At 45.9% G+C, this 24,181-nt stretch overlaps 2 protein-coding genes across 2 annotated transcripts in view; both read right to left on the bottom strand.

Annotated features, from left to right (window-relative positions):
* LOC135698968 (latrophilin-like protein LAT-2) overlaps nucleotides 1-24,181 on the bottom strand; it is a 260,484-nt gene that overhangs the window by 179,453 nt on the left and 56,850 nt on the right. The gene's annotated exons all lie outside the window — the stretch shown is intronic.
* Nucleotides 12,050-17,336, bottom strand: LOC135698931 (uncharacterized). The gene is made up of 3 exons (XM_065219083.1): nucleotides 17,163-17,336; nucleotides 12,902-13,255; nucleotides 12,050-12,841 (listed from the first exon to the last, which is right to left on the bottom strand). Exons 1-3 carry the CDS (start codon nucleotides 17,334-17,336, stop codon nucleotides 12,050-12,052), a joined length of 1,320 nt encoding a protein of 439 aa, XP_065075155.1.

The following is a 24,181-nucleotide window of genomic DNA, read 5'->3' as shown; positions in this document are numbered from 1 at the left end:
CCCGCTGCCGGCTGACTGGGTCGTAATTCATCTTGCCTTTGTTCCATCAAATATTTACCCAAGGAAACGGCAACCGACCAACGACGAGAGGCCTACGCACTTGAACCTGAAGGACATGAGCCGGTAGAAGTAAATTCGAAACCAATTAATTAAATAGCTCATTTTTCTCGCAAATCTCTGGGCGCTTTTGTCTTGGCAATGGCGAACATGAAGAAGAAGATGAACCATACGGAAACGGCTTGCTTATCCCTGGGCGGACATCCGTCGTGGTCGTCGTCGTCGTCGTCACAGGGTGCGGTGATTAATGCCAACCTTCGAACCATTGGCCATAAATATTCGGCACGCGTGTCAGGCACCTGTTTTTGGCTCACATTATCATTCCGGATGCGACACAGTTACAACCCGTGTACACACTCGATGTGGTTCTGTTGGCTGGTTGGTAGGCACACGGACACTAATCACAATCAAATACACGCCCAACTCTTTCCCCAGAGGTCTCCTTTCTCACTCGTCGTGAGCTTTTTCCAGAGCATATAGTTGGTTTATTTCTCCCGGGGGACTTGTCGGGCTTCAAGCGGCTGTGATGGATGGCCGACCGTGGGTTTTGTCGATTTCTCAATCACAATTTCTGAAATTTCATACCAGTTTTGAGCTGGGTGCCAGCCGAAAATGAACTCATTTCCTTACCTAAAATTTCGTAGATGCCACTGTGAGCTACAGGATCATCCAGCATAATTTCATGTATGATTTAGCAACAATGTTTTCTGAATGATGACCGGAACAAACTGCTGAGTAAGTTTGTTTGGATTTACTCAAGTGGTAAACAAAGCTGACATGGTCGTTAAACGGTAGCAGTCTGCAGCTTGACATAAAGTTGATATATGCTCGTCGTTTTGCATAAATATTTGTATAGTCTGAATTCGCATCACGCAGTCAACGATATAGCTTAGAGTGAAGACGATCCGATGGGTCTCGAGTTATCTCTTCTTCGCTCCATCACGTCGTCGCCTCGCAGCCTGGTAAATACGGACGAACGTCCAGATTCTCACCCCCCCCCCCCCCCCCAATTAAGCATTGGTTAGGGGATCCCCAAAGCTCAAATTTTCGAAACTTTTGTTTCTGTTAAACTTCCTTCCAACAAATTGCAGGTACTTTGCTGCATTGTTGCAGACGTATCCTGAACCAACTTTTTCAATTTCCGCATCGTAGTGCAGGGCAAACATTTTAATGAATTTAACATCCAATACCAGCAAGTACAGTCAGCATCAGCAAACTCGGCCCCAGGAATTACGACCGGTCATGGTCGTGTGCCACTCGCCAGCCCCAAAATCACCATGGGCGATATGAGCTCTCTTTCCGTTCATGCCGTTATCGCTTTTGTTTCTGGGCGGGGAGCAAAAATGCAAAATTTCCATCCCAACTCTGCTGAAATAACAATTTTATGAATTACGGTCCCGGGAAGTTTTGGAGGTTCCAATCGAATGAAGAAAACTGCGTCACGGTTCGAGTGGATCCCAGTCTGCCCTAGGCCCCCGGAGGCAGCTTCCCGGCAGTTCAGCTTTCCTTTTGCCGACGCTCTGGACGTTCTTCTCCATCGTCGTTCATTGTTTAAAAGTTACAATGTTTGTATATCTCCTCTGTGCCCCCGGTTTTGCAGGATCTGTCCGTTCGGGAAATTCTTTCCATATCACACGACCAGTTTTTCGTAGCTCTCTTCCATTTCAAAAACAGAAGATTAATACACGCCGAGGGGAAAGGACCGGCAGCAACTTTGTTTTGTCATTTTATCGCTTCTTTGGCCGCAGTTTTCCGCACATGTGGGGAGCGTTTGACAATTTAGCCATCCACCTACGACGATCATCATAACCCATATTTGTGTGGAGCTGTCAAGAGGGGTTTTGTGAAGGGGAATATGTTTGCGAAGTGAACGTTCCGAAAATATGTATTAGCTCCTGCAGTGAGTGCTGCTGCAACAGACATGGAAGAATGGAAGCTTGTTGAGGGTGTCCCTTTGCACTGACTGTCGGGAAATGTGCTGTCCCGATGTCCTACGGTTTATCATCGCCGAGCTTGAATTGGAGCAGCGAACGTTTTCCTTTCAGAAATTTTCTGCTAGTAAGCAATTTATTGACCCTGACAGCTCTTGCGCTCGTGCGAGTGTGTTTTTGTTTGAGGAGGGTGCTCCATTCAAGTGGGATATTTGTCCGCTCTAAGCGCTTTAAAGTGTCTTGAATAAATAGTAGCTGAGCGGAGGGTTTCGGAACGAAGATGTCTTTAATTTTTAAATCTATTCATCTGAAAGAAATTCTGCCGATACAAATTGCACTTTATGGGAATCCTTTCGTTCTAGCAGTTTGGAAAAATGGCGATTAGACTACTGGCGCAGCTAGCCGGGCGGTTCTTAAACGAGCCTTGGGACCAGGCATGGAAAGTCATTTACATTCATTTCGTGTATTCGTTTACATTAATTTTCCTCTAACTTGTTTCGTCAATAGAATTCTGTAAAATGATGTATGAAGCTTTTGTAGGTTTTGATATCAGCTATAACTTTTATTAATATTTCAAATCTGTATCGCTCAAACATGATGAACCAGAGCAAACAGAACCCACCTCCAGTTCTACCCACTCTCGTTCGTCATGCATAAGAGATACAGTTTTGAGTTTTTGAAAAAAAGTTGTAGCTAATATCAAATCCTACAAAAGCTACATACATAATTTTACGCAATTCTAGGTTCCCAAGTTGTAACACATATCAAATTGATATTTACCCCAACCAGAGCTGGAAAGCACCTCAGAGCGTTAGCAAAGCAACTCTGTGCATGCATCTCACAACACTCGACAAAGAGTGTGTGGTTCTCCCATTTACATGGCACACTCTTTTCCAACTAATCTGTGAAAAAGCGATCCACACAATAGCGGTTCACTCCGTGTGGCGCAGGGAGCGAATATAATACAAAAAGTCTTTCTGCTGGGTTTTCCCCAAGGGGGGGAGGTGGCTGTCAAATACGAACAATCGTCGCCTACCTCGCATAACTGGTTCCAAACGTAAACAAGCCATAAGAAACCTACAGCGTTTGTTTACGTTTGGAACCAGTTTCATACAAGATGATCAGTAGGCTGATTTGACAGCACATCCCCCCCCCAGGTTTTCCCCTTTGCAACCCTACACTGAGTGGCGCTCTTTGCGTCGGAGCCGTCAAAGCGATGGCTACACATTGAGCTTTCGTTATTTCTGGGTGTGTGTTTGTCTTCTCTTCTCCGCTGCTTTACACTTGCGCAGGGTGAAAGACAAGCAAACTTTGTGTTTGCTTGATTATCACTTTGTTTATTTCAGAAATTCTGTACATTGCGCGCATTGAGTGATCAGATGACAGCCCTGACCCCAACTCGTTGGAAATCCAGGATACATTGAGCACTCTCCCCGAACAAATGTTCAAAATTTATCTCCGTTACTCGATATCCTCCATAACTTGATAACTTGAATACTTCAATTTATGATTTCCTCCGAAAGCATCTTCCGACACAATCTGTGAGGTTTTTCCAGATTTACTCCAGAAGTTTTTTTTTTTTCCGTAGATTACGTAAAAATATTAGGGGAGAAATTTCAAAAAACCAAAATTGACCGCATTACGAAAAAAGGTCAGGTTATGACCACATATAACTCTGTCAATAGCGGATGCATTGCAATTCTAAACAAGCCAATTGACAAGAAATTAAGCTACTAATCTGCTAAATTGAACACTTTATTAATTTTCAATAGGTCACTACTGAAAATTACACAAATGTCCAACTATTGCAATAGTGATCAAAATGATCACCGATTGCCTGCAAACAGCGCATTCCCTAACACAGATTTCAAAATCGAATCCGATCCAGTCTCCCTGAACGGTGCTTATTCAATCACCGTGTGTGGTGGGTGTCCGGTCGGTCATCAGCAGTAGCAGTTGCTACTGATCGGGATCCATCTTCGTGAGTCGCTGTGGACCATCGCGTGGGCCAAGCGCGTCACCCTCGTTCCCAACAACAGCTCGCCAGCCGCATCCGTGTTGAACACCCTATTGGCTCAGCATTACTCAACCATCACGACAAAACAGTTCTTTTCAGGACCACTATATATTTGATAAAGAGTATTTTTAGGTCATTTACCATATGTTAAAATCTTACATCTATATATGTATAAGACCACGTAGTCCTACGTAACCATTGCGTACAGCCCCATAGGGTTGTCCCTTGTAGTTTTTGATGCAAATTTTAAGGCTCTTTTATTAAGAAAATTCGGCCAGATTTTTTTTGCATAATTCTCTTAATAGGAGGGGCTCTCAATTTGCAACGAAAGGCATAAACATAGGTACGGTCTGGCATGCTCAGTGCTTGGAATCAATATTCGGCGACTGTGTTAGGGAAACCACTTTTCCCATCACGGAAACGCCTCGTTTTCCGATGTCAAAAATACGCATTTTCGTGCACACAACTTTTGGTTTATTCAATAGATAATAAAAAGCGAAAATTTATTGGAGGAATTTCTTGCTAATTTTTTTTCCAATCGCGAGATATTTGCGATAAATCATATAAATTCGAGATTTTGTTTTTGCTTTTCCTAGCGTCCTGGAGAAAACCTTACGAAGTGTTTCTGGTTATTTGACATGGTCATGTGGTATACGGTAACCTTCTCACGAACGAGTGTGAGGTGATTGAGAGGTGGAAGCAGTGCTATGACGAGCACCTCAACGGTGAAGCAGCCGAAAACGAAGGTGGCACGGCAACAGACCTTGGAGAACGCGCAGAAGACGACAGGCTAACGGCCCCTGATCTTCAAGAAGCTGAGGAGGAGATCGGTCGGCTAAAGGACAACAAAGCAACTGGTGTAGATCAACTACCAAGTGAGCTATTAAAATACGGTGGTGAAGCACTGGCTAGAGCGCTGCACTGGGTAATTTCCAAGATTTGTAAGGAGGAGACATTACCGGAAGAGTGGATGGAAGGTGTCGTATGCCCAATCTACAAAAAGGGCGACAAGTTGGATTGCTGCAACTACCGCGCGATCACACTGCTGAGCGCCGCCTATAAGGTACTCTCCCAAATTCTATGCCGCCACCTGTCATCATTTGCAAGAGAGTTCGTGGAGCAATACCAGGCGGGATTCATGGGTGCCCGCGCTACCACACACCAAATTTTCGCGATTCGGCAGGTTCTGCAGAAATGCCGCGAATACAACGTGCCATCATTTGTTCATCGATTTCAAATCCGCATACGACACAATCGATCGAGATCAGCTATGGCAGATTATGCACGAGTACGGACTTCCGGATAAACTGACGCGATTGGTCAAGGCGACGATGGATCGAGTGATGTGCGTTGTTCGAGTATCGGGGACACTCTCGAGTCCCTTTGAATCTCGAAGGGGGTTACGGCAAGGTGATGGACTTTCGTGTCTGCTGTTCAACATCGCGTTAGAAGGTGTGATCAGAAGAGCTGGGATAGACACGAGTGGCACGATCTTCAGGAAGTCCATCCAGCTGCTTGGCTTTGCCGATGACATTGACATTATGGCACGGAACTTTGAAGTGATGGCGGAAACGTACATCAAACTGAAGGCTGAAGCTAGGCGGATTGGACTTGCCATCAACGCATCGATGACCAAATATATGAAAGGAAGAGGTTCTAGGAAGACAATGTTAGCCTCCCACCCCGAGTTCAGATTAACGGTGACGAAAAGGAGGTGGTCGATGAGTTCGTGTATTTGGGCTCACTGGTGACCAGGGATGCCATTCTCTCCAGTGTAAGCAGGGTGATGAGTTGAAAAGACACCTCGCACTTGCGATGACGGCCCGGCACATGCACGAGATGCACATCAGATCTTTATTTTGTTTTCAGTTTCTACTGCTTCTCCCACTTTACAAACAAATACAGTTTCTGACCTCGCACCTCCACCAGTCCAACACACCGGAGCGTATGAGTGATCACTAGGGAGCACCGTAGAGAGTTCGTTTGCTTCACCGTTGAGAATCACCCCGGTGAAGACTTTGGTTGTTAGTTTGTTGCTATGAGGAAAAGGAGACAACTGGCTTCTTACTCTTTTATCTCTATTTCTATCTCTATCTCTATCTTACGCATTTAAAAAAAAAACAGAAAAGTACAGTAGTCAATTATTTTAAAATTTGGTGTATACATTTTGGAAATGCGAATACGGGAAGTGCATCAGCGCACCATTATTGAAATTTGCTTCAGTTTAGTCGACAGACAGACATGGGACAGAGATCGATTAGGATCAGAGCGGGAATTCCACAAGGCTCCATCCTTGGTCCAACGCTCTGGACCGGGTAGTACAACGGCGTGCTAACGCTGAAGCTGCCCAAAGGAGTTGCGATCGTTGGCTTTGCGGACGACATCGTCTTGACGGTAAGAGGCGAGACGCTGGAAGAGGTGGAAGTGCTGGCAACCGAGGCGATCGACATGATTGGTAACTGGATGCAAGGAGCGAAGCTGCAGATAGTCCAGCATATAACGGAAGTTCTATTGGACAGTAAATGTAAAGCAGTACAGCGGGAAGATATCACCGTCGGGGGCATGCCATAGCCTCAAAGCGGAACACAGCGAGTGCTACAGGCGGAGGGAAGCTGGAAGAGTACGGAAAGTTCTGAGAGCGGAGTCGTTGGCTAAGTGGAAACAGGAGTGGAACACGGCAGAGAACGGTAGATGGACACGTAGACTAATAAAGAGATGAACCAGCCTCTGGCTGAAAGTCTCGCTAATAAAGATAACCTAACCTAACCACGTAGACTAATACAGATTTTTCTCGACCTGGGTGAACAAAAAACACGGAGACGTCAACTTCCACCTAACGCAGTTGTTGTCTGGCCGCGGCTGCTTCAGGAAGTATCTGCATTGGTTCGGACACGCAGTGTCACCCCTCTGTTTGGAGTGTGGCAACGTGGATGAAACGCCGGAGCATGTGGTCTTCGACTGTCCAAGGTTCGAGGCAGTTTTGTGAAGGGATATGCCCGTCCCTAACGTGGAGAATGTCGTCGATGAAATGTGTCGAGAGGAAGGCACTTGGAATGCCGTCAGCAGTTGCAGCGAAAATGGAGAGAGGAGCAGTGATCTAGCAACACCACTTTTAATGTTTTTCCATTTTCCCTGCAACACAACATTCACAACCACCTTTTCGGTACCGTCCTCAAACCGCACTAAAGGCTTTCGGTAAAATGGCATTCGGCCACATTTTTTTCTCCCCTCCCTAGCTCGAAACCTGGCTACTCCCTTGCCTTTGTATACGTTTTTCAGCCATTTTATTGATGTTTTCACTCTCGTCAAGCTCTGCCGGAATCTTTCGAGAAACAATAACGCATTTGCGCTGCCATCTTTCTCACGGAAGTGAGTGTATAAACAGACAAACAGTGAACTGTCAACATTCTCACTCTCTCGTGCTGTGTCTCAAAATCTCTCCAGTGGTGCCAGGAAAAAACTCCGAGGAGACAAGCAGAGATTCACCCCACAGAATGATATCTCTTGCACCCAGGTGATTCTCCCCAGAGAATTTTCAGCTCTGCTGGTGACCGCCGAAAATGATACCAGCAGAGAAATTCAAAGACGCATTATGGCAAGGAATCGTGCCTACTTTGGACTCTGGAGGACGCTCCGGTCGAATAAAATTCGCCGCCGTACGAAGTTGACTATCTACAAGACGCTGATTAGACCGGTGGTCCTCTACGGCCACGAGACCTGGACTATACTCGTGGAGGACCAACGTGCCTTGGAGTTTTCGAACGGAAGGTGTTGCGTACCATCTACGGTGGAGTGCAGATGAATGACGGAACGTAGAGGAGGCGAATGAACCACGAATTACACCAGCTGCTGGGAGAACCATCCATTGTCCACATTGCAAAATTGGGCGACTACGGTGGGCTGGGCACGTCGTAAGAATGCCGCACGACGACCCAGTGAAAATGGTTCTAGAAAGCGACCCAACAGGAACAAGAAGAAGAGGCGCGCAACGGGCAAGGTGGATCGACCAAGTAGAAGGTGATCTACGGACCCTTCGCAGGCTGGCGAACTGTGGTCATGGATCGAGTAGAGTGGAGACGACTTCTTCGGACAGCAGAGGACAACAAGGCCTTAGCCTGATTGGTAAGTAAGTATGTGGTATACGTTCATTGTGAGAATTTTTATGTACCACTGCAATACTTGACGCACTTGACCACAAACGTTTGGTTGCTGGGTTCATTATCAAAGAGCTTTGGGAGTGATGTGGCAGGCAGCAAGGCGAGCGAACGTTCAATGAAAATTAACTCTTAAACAACTAAATTTAGGGTGGTCCTGAAAAGAATCATTTTGTCTTGATGGTTGAGTAATGCTGAGCCATTAGGGTGTTCAACACGGATGAGGCTGACGAGCTGTACGTTGTTTGAAACGAGGGTGACGCGTTCGGCATAGATGGCCCACAGCGGCTCACGACGAGCAACTGAATCCGATCAGCGGTTGAGGGCAGCCTTGATAGGTAGCTCCTTCGGGTAGCCTTTCATTGTGTACTGGAGAACACCACAACTCACCACATGCGGTGATTGAATGAACAGCGTTCGTTGAGACCGCATGAAACTCAATTTTGAAATCTGTGTTAGGGAAAGTGCTTTTCGCAGGCAATCGGTGACCATTTAATAATCAGCAACACTTGCACATTTCCTATCGATTTGCGTATTCAGAATTAAAATCCATCCTCTCTGGATCAAAATCCAACCACTTTCAAGTCGCGACCGACTTTGGAGTCTGAAATTGCACTGCCAATGTTGCCTTAACAATATATGGTACTAGCTGAGTGTGCCCGGCCTTGCTCGGGATTCAATATTAGCTTGAGTTTATGCGCCAAATTAAGAAAAGCATGTACGTAGCCCCCCCCCCCCCCTCTTATCTAAGGGGCTGACCTGCACATGCCAAATTTAGTTCCATTTGCTTGATTAGTTCTCGAGTTATGCAGAAACTTCAGTAGTTTCCGAGTCTATAAGGGCCAGACAGACAGAAATTCATTTTTATACACAGGGTGTTCGGTTCCTTAGTGCAAATAATTTAAGGATAGAAGATCATATTTGAAGTAAAAAAATTGTTCTACGCATATGATCAAATCTCAAAGATTACTGAGTTATTGAAATTTTTCTGTTTTGGTCTATACTTGCCATAAATTGGCACAAACTCAAAAACTATGCCATTTAGTACAAAACTCTTGGCTTCATAAGACAGCTTGGCATATTTCCTACTTAATAGTATCATTTCTACTTTAAGTAAGCTGCATTTAGACACATTTTAGGGATAAACTAATCAAAAACTTGTGTTTTCCTTTGGGTTTTCTTTTATTATTTTAAAAAATACGTAATAAAGTGTATTGTTTTGCCTAACCAAAAGATGCCTCTCAATGCGCTCTAAAACTCTCTATTTAACACCAATCTTCTATCTTGTTTAGTTTTGTCGCAATTTCGTACTAAACACATCATGTTGGGTTGTTAATTAACGGTTGGGTAAAACACGAATACAACCCCACCGTGCGTTGCTGTTGACGTCTATTTGCAGCGCGCATAGCACACTTGATCGCCACACTTGTCCAATGCAGGCAAGAGTTTTGTGCTAAATGGCAGAGTTTACGAATTAGAACCCATTTATAGCAAGCATAGCCCAAAACAGAAAAAGTTCAATAACTCGGTAATCTTTGAGATTTGATCATATGCGTAGAACAATTTTTTTACTTCAAATATGATCTTCTATCCTTAAATTATTTGCACTAAGGAACTTAACTGCTTATGTTTTGTGCATGAATAGGAATTTGAGCGGGGTTCTCTCTGTTTATATTCTTTAGAATGACGCGCTTGACATAGATGGCCCATAGTGACTCACGAAGAGCTACTTATTCCGATCAATAGCTCTGAGGCTTCTTTCTATATATGGTCATGTGGGCTGCACATCGATGCTTGCGGGCAACCTTTCGTTGTTAACTGAAGAACACCACCACTCACCACGAGGTTATTGAATAAACACTGTTTGGTGAGACTAGCTGAGTGTGAATTCAACTTTGAAATCTGTGTTAGGGAAATCGCTTTTTGCAGGCAATCGGTGATTATTTTAATTATTATAGCAACAGTTGTACTTTCGTGCAATTTTCAATAGTGACATTTTGAAAAATGATAGTCTTAATTTTAACAGATTTGTAGAAAAAAATCCTATCGATTGGCGTATTAAGAATTAAAATCCGTCAACACTAGATCGAAATCAGACCACTTTCATGCCGCGACCAACTTTGGTTTTTGAAATTGTACCCCAATGTTGCCCTAAAGTACATGGTATGTTAGATTTAAACATATCTATTTGTTTCTTTTTCCTTTGTTTTGTGTTCCGTGCAGCAAAGCTACTGACGTCAGGGAGACAGCTTCCACATCTGGACCCTACCTATCGAGCTATCAACTCATGAACCGGGAACCAAAGACTTTACTTCCCTAGGTGTGATCAGAGATGTTATGTCTCAGAACATCCCGGCGGCGCCGATTGGGATAGAACCCTGCTAGGGTGAGAGGTAATCACGCTTGCCCCTACACTATCGGCGCCGCTTATAAACATATCTAGATAGAGCTAGAATTAGGCGTAACAGGTTTTGTAAACAATGACTTCACTCGATGATTTTTAGGAATTCAAGGCACGCTCACGCAAACCAACATTACCGTCGGGTGACCGGATTGATGACCTTGACCACCACACACGGTAATTGGAACTGAATCCGATCAATGGTTGAGGCCAACCTTGATAGCTAGCTGCTTGGGGGGAGCCTTTTGTCTTGAACTGGAGATTGAATAAACACCGTTTGTTTGTTCTTTTTTTTTCTTTATTTAAGAGACTTTTAGCCGTAGGCTAGTTTATCTCCGTAAAGGGTGGGAAGCCTTAGAAAGCTACATTGCTTGAGTATCATGCTAATTCAACCTTTTATTATCTACTTAGCTAAACATATAGACAGCTAGTACAATAACACAGTAAACAGCTTACGAAAAAGACAGACTAAAAGGTTACAAAAATAGAAGAACAAAATATAAAATTAACAAAAATAAAACCAATAACAAAACATAGGTCCACTGTAGGAGGTCTTTGGGGGCCCCGTCCAGCGGGTATGTCCGGACGGCTGAAAGCATCGATGGTGTTAAATCCTGCAGTATAGCTTCGCCGACTTCAAAAAGCGGAGTACAGCTGCTTGAGTTGAGGGCACGTCTGCTAGCGTGTCGTACGCTGGCAGGCAGACCGTGTGAGTCCGACAGGATCAGGATTGGGCGATCCGCAGGAACCGTGACGGCATGAAGAATAGCCGCGTCTTCTGCCGAGAACACCAAACATTGTTTTAACAGACTTCTACTCGTTGGGGAAATGTCACCAGCTATTCCCATTCCGACTCCAGCTCTAAATAGATCTTGACCCGTCCGTGTAACGATGCATGTAGTTTGGGTACAATCCGGTCAGCTCTGCTACCGATCTCCTAAGGGCTACGGAATTGTCGCCGGCTCTGAACTTCTCCTTTATCTGGCTGTCGATGTTTGGTGCGGGAGATTGCCAACTCTTATCTCCGTACCAGTGAATCTTGGCCACTGGGGGGAGCTCTGCGTTGGTGATTGTACGGAGAACTCTATCCCCCTCGCTGAGGAGGCAGATTCTGTCGTTTCCGGCGGTATTTGCTGAAAATGCAGCGGCTTTGTTGGTAATGGCTAATAGATGCGGTACCGGAAAGGAAGAGTGCCGGCTTCGACACAGCTGGCATCGGCTGGCGTCGAGGGTAGGAGACCGGAGCTGATGTGCGTGTAGCTATTGTACACCGGAGCGAGTATTTGTATTGCTTTTCGGTTGCGATGCAGGTCAGCTCCAGTCCATACATCAGTCGACTGTCTACGATAACCCGGGCAACACTGTTCATGGCTACCAGGAACAAAGTGACAGCGATCACTGAACCTTGGGGAACGCCGGTTTCCTCGCAGAAAGTGCGGGATTTGGTATAATCTACCGAGACTCGGAAGGATCTGCCAGTCAGAAAATTTTAGACGAAATGGATGATATGGCCGCTAAGGCCCCAGCTGACGAGTTGCTTCAGTACCGCGGGCATCCATGTAGGGTTGAAAGTTTTCGCAATGTCCAGGGAAACCAACTCCGTATGGAGACGATTATCCTTAGCATCCTTGAGGAGCGCTCCTAGCGTCGCAAAATACGTGGATGTACCGTGGCCTTGCCGGAATGCGTGTTGGCAATGGTCTAGAAAGCCGCCAGACTCGAGAAACTGCTTCAGTCGTCGGTTGACCATCCGCTCGAACACCTTTGCCATGCAGCAGGTGAACGCAATGGGTCGGAGCTTCGCCACGTCCCGTGTCGGCTCGTTTGCTTTGGGGATGGGCACAATCAAGCTCTCCCTCCAATGCTCTGGATACGAGTCTGTCTGCCCAAGCTGGTTGAAGAGTTCCAGCATTTTTACTTTACCCGGGATAGGCAGGTTCTTGAGCAGCGGGTAGCCGATCTCGTCTGGGCCGGCTGATTTCCCGTTGCTTCTACTAAGCGCGAACTGAAGCTCCTGCCAGGTGAAATCGTGGTTGATCCTCAGGTTGTTCCTGTCCGGAGAAACTCGAAAACTGCTTACGGACGAATTCGATGGGTTTGCTAGCCGTTGAAAGGTCGCCTCGTACTTGGAAATCGCAGAGAGGTCAGCGAAATAGTCACCAAGCTTATCTGCAACGATTCCGGAGTCGGAGACTGCAGCGCCGTCTACCTGTATATGCAGTGTGGCCGTACGGCGCTTGTCACTGAGGGCGTTGACCTTACCCCAGAGCTCCGCCGAACACTGTGAGGCATTTAAGCTTTAGAGGAAGTCCGTCCAACTGCATCGTTTGGCATCTCGGACCAATTGGCGACACTGGTTGTGCCGTTCTCGATAGATACAGAGTGCGTTTTCCATATCCGGATCATCTATGGGAAGCCGTTTGACTCGTCGAAGGGCTTTTCGCCGGGCCTTAACTGCCTTCTTCGTTTCCTCGTTCCACCATCTGAGGGCTTTACGCCCCGGAATGCTGCTGATTTTCGGGATGGTTGCTGACGCAGCTGCGTTTATTGCTTCAGTGAGACTCTCGATGCTGTCAGGGTTACGTTGTTGAAGGAGCGACTGGAAGGTTGCACCGTAACTCTTCCAATCGGCTTCGTCATAGCGCAACCGAGGTCTCCGCGTCACTGCCAGTATAGCGGCGGCAAAGAGTTGCACCTGAGCCGGGTAATGATCGCTACCGTAGAGGTCCGGATTGACGCTCTACTGCATTCTTCCAGCATTCTTCTCACCGTTTGGTGAGACCGGATGGAATTCAACTTTGAAATCTTTGTTAGGGAAATCGCTTTTCGCAGGCAATCGGTGATAATTTTAACTATCATAGCAACAGTTGCACATTCGTGCAATTTTCAATAGTGACATTTTGAAAAATGACAAAGTCTTAAATTTAACAGATGCGTAGGAATTTTTCTGATCAATTGGTGATAAAAATTTTGAAATTGGTCCAGCTGAGTAATTAACGCTCAAAATCTTTCATATTTTTGTTACAGGTTCCAATTTTGGTTTTCACAAAGTGTGCTCTCATATAGAAATCACATACGTAGTCCTACGTCAAAAGCAAAAACGTACCATCCGGTATGCTCAGATTCTGTGATTGATGTGTTTTCTCTAATATTTATTTTATTTGTTCTAAACCGGTTTCCACACTTCCAAACCATCGGTTCAGGACTACAAATGACTGATAAAAGAGTTAACTAAAGAGTAAGAGCTTGTATCCAAGACATACCGCCCAGGATTGGCTTGTACTACATAGACATCGACAGAGCACCTCACAAACAGAACTCTCAAATTGCTTACGAATTTCATTCTATCGAACTTTTTCTCTGATAATGAGTTAAGAAATCAATTTAATATATACTAGACTTTTGCTGTGACATCAAAACTACCTTTCGTAATCCTACGTCAAATCAACGGTCGTGTCTTGGATACAACCAGTAACTTTTTTTATTATTAAAATATAAGTATGCACTTGAGTGAAAACCGTTTTCAAATCCGTTAATTCAAATCCATTACTAAGTGGGCCATGCTTTTAGGTCGCTTGAAAGGTATTTTTGTCTTGTAATACGGCGTAATTATTATAATCCTTAAATCTACCTTTACGTTTCTGATTCGAACATCATCTGGAAACGCTTCCGACTGCTCGATTCAAGAAACATCATCCAAATGTTACTCCATGGTATAATACGCGGCAGAAGGCGATATTCCATTTAGGAAAAGTTATACACACGCGATAAATCAAATATCCACACATCGAACAAACATGACACGAAGGTTGAGAAAAACAACTTCCCATCCCCCCAACCAGTTCTCTTGCAGGATCCATAAGACGGCTACCAGGTACTCCCCAGTAGGGCGATATCTACACACGCAAGCTTTCCAAGTGGTTCATCATTATCGCTCCCCGGGTGAGAGTACATTAATCTGTGGAGGTTATGGCCTCTTGCTCCCTGCTGCTCCCTGCTGCTGCTGAGAACCAAACGATAAGTTCTTGTGATTCATAGCCGGGTGAAATGGATTTTTCATCAAGAGGCGATATCCCGCGGAGAGTACCTATCAGCCGAAAAATGGGGCAAACAGAATGTTTATTTGCATCATAATTTTTCACCGTGTAGACAAAGAGTGTATGTGTATAATCATAATAACAATTTATCAAAGCCAATTTATGGTGGACGGGGAGCGAGAAGAAGGGGCCTCGTTTCTTTTTCTCCATTACTACTTGGGTTAGATCCCATGGGGGTAGACGATGGGCGATAAACAACAGCACGAGAGGGATATGCTGGCATTATCAGAGTTGTGGTGGAAATTTATCGACGAAGCGTGAAAAATATAGAGCTTTATCACATCAGCTCTCCTGCCGGTGTTGATGCAGGTTATAGGGACAGGTAGCGGCGGCCCCGGTGTTGCTGTGGATGAGATTTATGCCATAATGTTTAATCAGCGATTAGTGCCAAAGTTGTGCTATCGATGGTGGCTGGAACATGGTGCTCCACACAAACTAGTTCTTTCCCCTATTTGTGTTCCATAATTAGTTCTCCGATAAATCTACCGAAACTGGGTTGTTTACCATTATGAAGGTGCATGGTACATGGCAGTATTTCGACTTCTACTGTTAAGATAGGCAGCAGCTTCATTGTCATTTGCCTTCCGTTCGCATTGCTCGTCGTCAACTGGAAGGATAACGCATTAATTATCCTACAGTCACAGAACACCTTTTGATCGGTAATTGCATTCTATGCCACACTTCTGGCCACCATCAAGTGTCTTGTTGCATGAACACCACACCATTAGTTTTAATCAAAATGGCCATTTAGCATATCCAATCAACCGTGCGTACCGTGTTTCGTGAACAAGATAACAATCACCCTTGTGTCAGGTTCGTTCCGGGACAATCTGAAATGGCTAGAAGAGGCTGACACACGGGAGCCAAAGTTTAATTGGACGTCATTTGCAAAGCATCTTTCAAGTTCGTCTACGACGGGGTGCGTTGCATAACGGTCAAGGTGAAACCGGAGGGGGTCACCGGTGACGTCCGTTGCTGTGAAAGAGAGACATGGACTTGAATGAGAATGTATTTGATGCCTTTTAGTTGGACAAGGATAGCGGAGTGTTCGATAATATCCAGTAATTAGTGCACTATTATCTAATGGGCAACTCTCGCTGAGACAGGACCACCACTTGAGGTCTGTACCCGGACAAGAAAACGGGGCTCTTACAAAGTGCCACAGCAGTTAAAACTTGCATCTTGGCGTGTAATATTTCGTAATTATGGATTACAGCAGATTACATCGACGAAGGGAGCGTTCAGGCACATAGACGTTTATATCCGCAAGAATATCAGGAGCATCAACCTCGTTGGTTAGGACCTTAGCGATGAACACCGCTTGCTGATTAGACCTAAGGTTTCTCCAGTGTCTCGATACCTAGCAGCTATGAGAAATGTTCATATGGCGACAAGTTAGAACGGCCACGGATCGACCATACACTATATGGACACCAAACCAATACAGCGGATTCCAAAATGGAGCGAACTAGGGCGCAGTACAGTGATTTTAGTCATAGAGGGTCATGGAAGCCATCGGCGAGCTTGAGTTTAGAGTCCAAAATCACACCGATTCAATCATTTTAGAACACCACACGTTGGTCTGTTTTAAACTTGATGGGGACTCCAACTCCAAGACCTCAATCAAGGGCAGTAACGTATCAAAGGAAGCTTCGGAATCCAATCAATCCTTGAAACAATTAGCATCCTCTTCCACTCCTCAAGCAGTTAATGTGGCAGCTACTGACAGCTTGGTGGCAGGTACAGCCCACCAATGCTCATCCAAGCTTTTGCTGGCTGCAGCGGTTGTCGTAGTTCAGGATGATGACGGCAATCGGATTCCAGCTCGAGCTCTGCTAGACTCTGGATCGGAGAGCAATTATATCTCAGAGCGTCTCAGTCGGCGTCTGAAGATTACTCGCCGAAGGGTGGATATTTTGGTTATTGGCATTGGTCAGGCAGCTACCAAGGTAATCTGTAAGTTCTACCGAAGGTTACAGTGAACCTACCGACTACCACCATCAACACATCCGGTTGGACACTTCCAGAAGGAATCAAGGTGGGATCTCGTCCTGGGAATAGAAGCATTCTTCGTCTTCTTCGACTCGGGTAGGAAAATTTCGCTTGGAGAGCGACTTCCAGCGTTACACAATTCAGTCTTCGGCATGGTAGTCTGTGGATGATATGCCGGAGGTAACCATAGTATGCAAATCAATTGAAACATGGCAACAACGGATCGTTTGGGGGAACTACTATCCCGGTTTTGGTCCATAGAGGAGGTTGAGTCAACCAACAACAACAGTTGAATCCCGCTGTGAAGCAATGTTTGCGAGCACTGTGCAGCGTGAAGCGGACGGCTGCTTTACTGTTTCCCTACCCAAGGACGAAAACAAAATTTCTCGGTTGGGCGAATCTATGGAGATCGCATTCCGACGTTTTCAAGGTACCGAGCGTAGACTATCCAAAGACGCTAACCTACGGGAACAGTATGTTGCATTTATGGAAGAGTATGTGCAATTAGGTCACATGCGGAAGGTCGAAGGAGAACACATCATCCGGTGGTGAAGGAGGCCAGGTGGTGTTCGACGCATCTTGTAAAACGTCTACCGGATTGCCGTTGAACGATGCACTGCTGGTAGGGCCGGTAATACAGCAAGATCTTCGATCCATCATCCTCCGTTGCTGCACGAAGCAAATCATGTTTGTAGTCGACGTGGAAAAAATGTTCCGCCAGATCTTCGTTATTTCCATAGATCGACCACTCAAATCCATCTTCTGGCGTCCATCATCATCGGATGAGGTAGGCATTTACGAGTTCAACACTGTTACTTACGGAACGAAACCTGCTCCGTTCCTAGCAACTCGCACACTCAACCAGTTGGCAATGGAAGAAGGCGATCGATATCCATTGGCAGTTGCTGCGATTACCGATACTCTGGAGGAGGCCAAGAAGCTGTAGGTTCAGCTAGACGGAATGACGAGCAGCGGTGGTTTTTGGCTCAGAAAATGGGCATCCAACTGTGCAGAAGTCTTGCACGGAATTCCCGAAGAGAATCTTGCGATCTGTGCATCCGAAGGAATCAATCTCGAGCCACACCCTGCCGTCAAGGCGTTAGGACTAACCTGGCTCCCTAATCCCGATGTTTTCCGGTTTTAGTTTGATGATGGAGGATGAAGAGGTAAGAGGTTATATTGGGATAAGCCGATACCTTCGATAACGGTGCCGGTGGTGTAGTGGTAAGCGTGATTACCTCTCACCCCAGCAGGCCTGGGTTCAATCCCAGTCGGCGCCGCCGGGATGTTCTGAGGCATAACATCTCTGATCACGCCTTCCTTCGGATGGGAAGTAAAGCCGTTGGTCCCCGGTTCATGAGTTGATGGGTCGATAGGTAGGGTCCAGGTGTGGGAGCTGCCTTCCTGGCACGTCGGTAGCATTGGTGCTCAGCACGGAAAACAAGATCGACGAAAAAAACAAACCAAAGGAAAAAAAAAAAAAAAGATACCTTCGACGGAGAAGATTTCACGTCCAACTACCGATCCTCAACGATATCCGCATAGATCGTTGTGTGATCATTCCTCAAGCCATGCAGATCGAGATTCACTGCTTCTCGGATGCGTCAATGAAGGCATACGGTGGATGCCTCTATATTAGAAGCCAGGATCAGGATGGAAATGTCAAGGATGAACTACTCACTTCCAAATCCAACGTTGCTCCTCTGAAATCCCAATCAATTCCTCGATTGGAGCACAACTTCTCGAGAAGGTTCTACAGGCTACCAAACTTACTGTCTTACTGTCTGTGTGGGTAGATTCGATGTGTGCTCTTCGCTGGATACAGGCTTCTCCCTCTACTTGGTCCGTATTCGTCGCAAACAGAGTAGCGAAAATCCAGGCGATTACGGAAGGTTGCGAATGGAGGCACATTGCGGGTGCTGACAATCCGGCAGATTTGGTTTCGAGGGAAATCGGGCCGATATAGATCCTCAACAACAACTTTTGGTGGCACGGGCCAAGCTGGCTAACTCAGGATCGGAACACTTGGCCCATCTCAGTGGACCCTCTGTCTGAGGAGGAATGCGAAGAGGAAAAAGGGCGGACGGCAGTTGTCACCGCAGCTTCAGCGGTTGAAGAGTTCAACGAATGGTTCATTTCCCAGTCAGCTTCCTACATGGTACTGATTCGACCGACTGGATTCCTATCTTCAGAAAAGCTACGCAAGGCGGACTTTGTTCTCATTAGGAAGGTCCAGGAAGAAGCGTTTCCAGAAGCGCTGAGGAGGAATGAACCTGTTTCCAGAAGGTCACCCTTGCGCTGGTATAGCCTGTTTATTTGCGAAGAAGGCATTTTGAGGATTGGTGGGCGTTTGAAGAATTCAAGAGAGTCAGACGTCATCGCTGTACCAAGATGCTCTTTGAACAATATCAACTTCGTTTGCTTCACGCTGGTCTACAACTTTTGTTGGGATCAATCCGTCAACGCTTCTGGCCATTACGAGAAAGAAACGTTTCCAGACAGGTAGTTCATCAATGCCTAACGTGCTGCAGGTTGAAACCAAAGCTGGTGGAGCAATTCATGGGAGAGCTACCTGAATCGAGAGACACAGTTTCTTGCCCTTTCTCGAAAACTGGTGTTGATTACTTTGGACCGGTATATATTCGGCCAGGACCACGTCGAGTTGCTGTCAAGACATACGTATCCATTTTTGTATGTATGTGTACAAAGGCCGTGCACATCGAACTGGTGTCTGACTTGTCCACTGATAGGTTTCTGCAAGCACTCCGACGTGTCATCGCACGTAGAGGAAAGTGAGGAGATATGAGCGAGAACGGCGAACTGCTTGCAGAGTTTTGTGGCAACAACGACATGGTGATCGGGGGTTCGCTCTTCCCCCATCGCCCAGTGCATAATGTCACATAGGTCTCCCGTGATGGATATACAGAGAACCAAATCGACCACATTTTTATCTGCCGAAAATGAAGACGGAGCCTTCTTGATGTTCGGAATAAACGCAGCGCTGACATCGCGTCTGACCATCATCTCCTGGTCGGTGAGATCCACCTACGCATTGCGCGGGTTCAACGGTGGGAGGAGAGACTCGGTCGGCGTTTGTTGTCGGCGTGTGTTGGACTGGAAGACCCAGCAGTGAAGAGATCGTTCGTTGAAGAGCTCGAGGCTCGCGCAGCTAATATTCCGGAAGGTGGCAGCGTAGAAGAACAGTGGACGAGCATCAAGAATGCCTTTATTGAAACAAGCGAGAACAACCTGGGTGACCTGCGCACTCAGAGGAAGGAGTGGATCACCGATGAAATTTGGAGGAAGATCGAGGAGCGGATAGAAGCAAAAGTCGCGATAGAGTGAGCAAGGACCCGAGGAGCCAAGAACGAGGCCCGTCAGCGGTATTCGGCTCTAAAGAGGGAAGTTAAGCGCTCCTGTATACGGGACAAGCGAGCGTGGGTGGACTCCCTGGCTGATGAAGGGGAGAAAGCCGCAGCAACTGGTGATATCCACCTCCTCTATGATGTTTCACGACGCCTGAGCGGGGCAAGGATGAACCCAAGGATGCCTGTGAAAGTCGCAACTGGACAGTTGCACACCGACCCCACTGACCAGTTGAAACGTTGGTTTGAGTACTTTGAACATCTTCTCGAAGTTTCAACGGTCAACCGACCATCAACATCTCGGCATGATCCACCAAGGATGAGACGCGTTACTCACGTCAACACTGAATCTCCATCATTGCAGGAGATAGAAGCAGCTATCCGAAGTATGAAGTCCAACAAAGCCCCGGGGATCGATCGCATATCAGCAGAGATGCACAATGCTGACCCCATGCTATCCTCACGAATGTTGCATCAACTATTAGTCAATATCTGGGACACCGCGACTTTTCCGGCCGACTGGATGTAGGGCGTCTTGGTAAGAGTCCCCAAGAAGGGGGATCCAACTGTATGCGACAACTGGCGAGGCATCATGTTACTGTGTATTGTTCTCAAAGTTCTGTGTAAAGTTATCCTCAATCGGATACAGGAGAAGATCGACGTGACTCTCCGACGACAGCAGGCAGGATTCCTTGCTGGAAGATCCTGTGTGGACCATATTGTCACGCTCCGCGTCATCTTGGAGCAGGTCAATGAGTTCCAAGAGTCTCTGTACTTGGTATTCATTGGCTACGAAAAAGCTTTCGACCGACTAAACCACGAAAACTTGTGGGGCGCTCTGAGACGCAAGGGAGTGCCTGATAAGATCGTCAACCTCATCGAAGCGCAGTACGAGGCTTTCTCATGCAGAGTGTTGCACAACGGAGCTTTGTCAGAACCGATTCGGGTAATCGCGGGTGTGAGGCTAGGATGTATATTATCACCGCTACTGTTCCTCGTCGTAATCGACGAGATCATGCTTGGAGCCGTTGACCGTGTACCGAACCATGGGTTGCTGTGGCAGCCTATTACTATGGAGCATCTCAACGACTTCGATTTGGCTGATGATGTTGCGTTATAAGCACAACGGTGCTCTGACATTCAGAGTAAGCTCGACTACCTTGTGGAACGCTCCTCTGAAGCAGGTCTAACCATCAACGTCAACAAGACCAAATCGTTGGATGTCAACACGGAAAACCGTTCCAATTTCACGGTAGCTGGGCAGGCAGTGGAGAAAGTCGAAAGCTTCCAATATCTTAGCAGCCAGATAGCGTCGGACGGCGGCACCAAGAGCGACATAGCTGCACGGATTAAGAAGGCGAGGGCTGCTTTTGCCAGTTTGCGAAATGTATGGAGAGCGAATCAGATCAGTCGACGCACCAAAATCCGAATTTTCAACTCAAACGTGAAGTCTGTGCTGTTATACGCCAGTGAAACATGGTGTGTATCAGCGGAGAACACTCAGAAGCTGCAGGTGTTTATCAAAAGATGCCTTCGGTACATAATTCGTGCCTGGTGGCCCCACAATTGGATCTCAAATTCAGAGCTTCATCGTTTGTGCCATCAGAAGCCGATAGAGACAGAAATTCGTGAACGGAAGTGGAGGTGGGTCGGCCACACACTACGATGGAGCGGAAACGAAATCTGCAAGCAAGCACTGGACTGGAATCCAGAGATACGAGATAATGGCATCAATCGATTGGAAATATTTCTAGCAATTTGCTAAATATTTCAAAACTATTGATTTCATTCTGTAAACTATTGAAAAATGGTTAAAAGTAAACCATTGTCTAAAGATGGTGAAAATTGATTGATTTTTTTTATATTCTTATACTTTCTCCAACCGAGACATCAGATGCGAGTATCTGACACCTCTAATATTTTCTGTTCTACTATATAAGCGTCCAACAAGGTCGCCCGTTCCATCATTGTCTATCCGATCGTCGACCCAGCAGTAGAGCAGCAGAGCAGCAGTACCAGAGCAGCGAAAGCAGAGCAACTGCAGCAGAGCCTGGGGGCGAAAGGGCAACTACGCCGAGTGCGTTAGTGCCAGTGCTCCGGTATACTGGGCCACCGTCATGGAATGCCCAGCTGCTGCAGTTCTCAGTCGGTCGTATTCACCGTCTGCTCCGCAAGGGCAACTACGCCGAGCGCGTTGGAAAAATGGCCCTTTTCAGGGCCACAACATTATCAAGAAAGAGTTTAACGTACGTATGCGAGTATCTGACACCTCTGATATTTTCTGTTCTACTATATAAGCGTCCAACAAGGTCGCCCGTTCCATCATTGTCAATAACATCAGCCCAACAAAACGGCCCTTTTCAGGGCCACCAAACTTTCGCAAAAGAGTTATTAAGGAATATTCCTAAAATATAATATACACAATTAAGTACAACACATAACAGACGTTATCCAACGCCAACCCTGCGGTCGTATCTAGTATACAACCCTTCCAACTTTTTTGGAAAGATCTCGAAATTTCTGGGAAATTCAAGGATCTTCTGAACAGTGCTTGGGAGACTCACATAAATTGAGGGTAGTTCTCGGATGTTCTTCGAAGTTTTTTTCTGTGGAAAACCTCAAGAATCTGCCGGGAAATGAGGAAAATTGACAAAAAGTTTACTCAGTGCATCCTCTTGGATGTAATATTAAGATTTATTTTTTGCTGTGTAGTAGTACTTTCAATAGATTGAGTGAATCCAATATTTACTTTTCTCATATTCGGGATTTTTTCCCTGGAACTCAAATTTGAGTCGTTCTCGTTGGCACTCCGAAACTCCAAATTTCAACCCGAAGATGATGGAAACCGCCACCGAACGATAATTGACAAGGAGCCCAACGGCGAGAAATTTCCTCTACTGAAAATAATTCAATTAATTCGCCATGACGAAGGTTCGAGAGGTGACAATTTTCTGAACCTCTGAAAACTTCGGCACCCAGAAACTAAGGGGGGAAAATCTCGAAAAAAAAATGAATCGATGATACGCTTGATAAACCGGTCATGGCATGATTGGACACAATTCCAAAAATAAATATAAACACTCCTCGCATACCTACTATACTGCCAGGTGAATTGGCAAGAAGCAGAGAAGAGAGTTTCATCGTGGTAAAATTTAACGGTAGGTACGCATCGCATCGTTGTCCCTAATCTGTTTTGATATGCACTGTACAGTGTACACGGTTTCCGAGCTTAATTACCGGTGGATCCAAACAGAATCTTCCGCTGTGCCACAGGTGAGTGCACCCGAGTAAAATAAGGTGTCGGGATGTTAAAAGGTGAAATTATGAATAAACTTGCAGGCGGGTGCATATGTGTCACCATGACATGAGTTAATTTTCTCTTCGGGTACCCAGTAATGTCATCATTGCCCAGCATTGTATATCATTTTCACTGACAGAAACATACCTACGAACATGACAGAGCTCTCACTGCATCGCACTTCGAAATGGGAAAAGTTTTGCTATCCTTGTGTCAGAGCAGAGAGAGAGCGGTGCAATGATGGGTCGGTTGGGGAGAACATGCTGCAGATCGTATCATTCGCTGGACGTGACACTGATTTAGGACTGGAAATTAGCTAGCCCGAACGTCCGCTGTACCATGTTTGCCAGAATCTGTACGTAAATGTAAGCTTTATTTATTGTCCTTCATCAGTGAAACAAACCGTTTTCAGCTGGAATTCCCCGAAAATTTCATTAGTAATTAAAAGTTTTGATGTTATCATTTATCATTTTCAGAATGGGATCCACTTTTGGCAGAACTAATCAGCACCCAATTTATCCACAAACCATCAGGCACCTGATTGATTCGTGTTGAAATCTGTTCTCCGCAAGGAACTCAGTTAGCAAACACTAATCTTGATCCTGTGAAGAACTTATCCTTTTCGCACTCCAACCGACCAACCGACCAACCTACACAATAAGATCTGCCTGAGAGCTAAGCCATCGAAGAAAGTTTCATGCTGTCTTGCTGGCGAGAGCGAAATTCGACACATGAGTGACACTTAATTTTGCAGTTTGCCATCAGTTACTAGCTCTGCCACTGCGCCACCCCTAGCCTGCTTTGAACCGAAACCAAATTGACAATCCACTTTCTTCCAATCTCGTTTTCTCTCCCTCAAAGTTCATTAT

The sequence above is a fragment of the Ochlerotatus camptorhynchus genome, unplaced genomic scaffold (assembly GCF_037179485.1).
Source record: "Ochlerotatus camptorhynchus isolate MF236.1 unplaced genomic scaffold, CSIRO-AGI_Acam_v1.1 ptg000099l, whole genome shotgun sequence".
In the NCBI taxonomy this organism is placed as follows: Eukaryota; Metazoa; Arthropoda; class Insecta; order Diptera; family Culicidae; genus Ochlerotatus; species Ochlerotatus camptorhynchus.
Note: the sequence above shows the minus strand (reverse complement) of the source record. Positions and strands in the feature narration are given on the sequence as shown.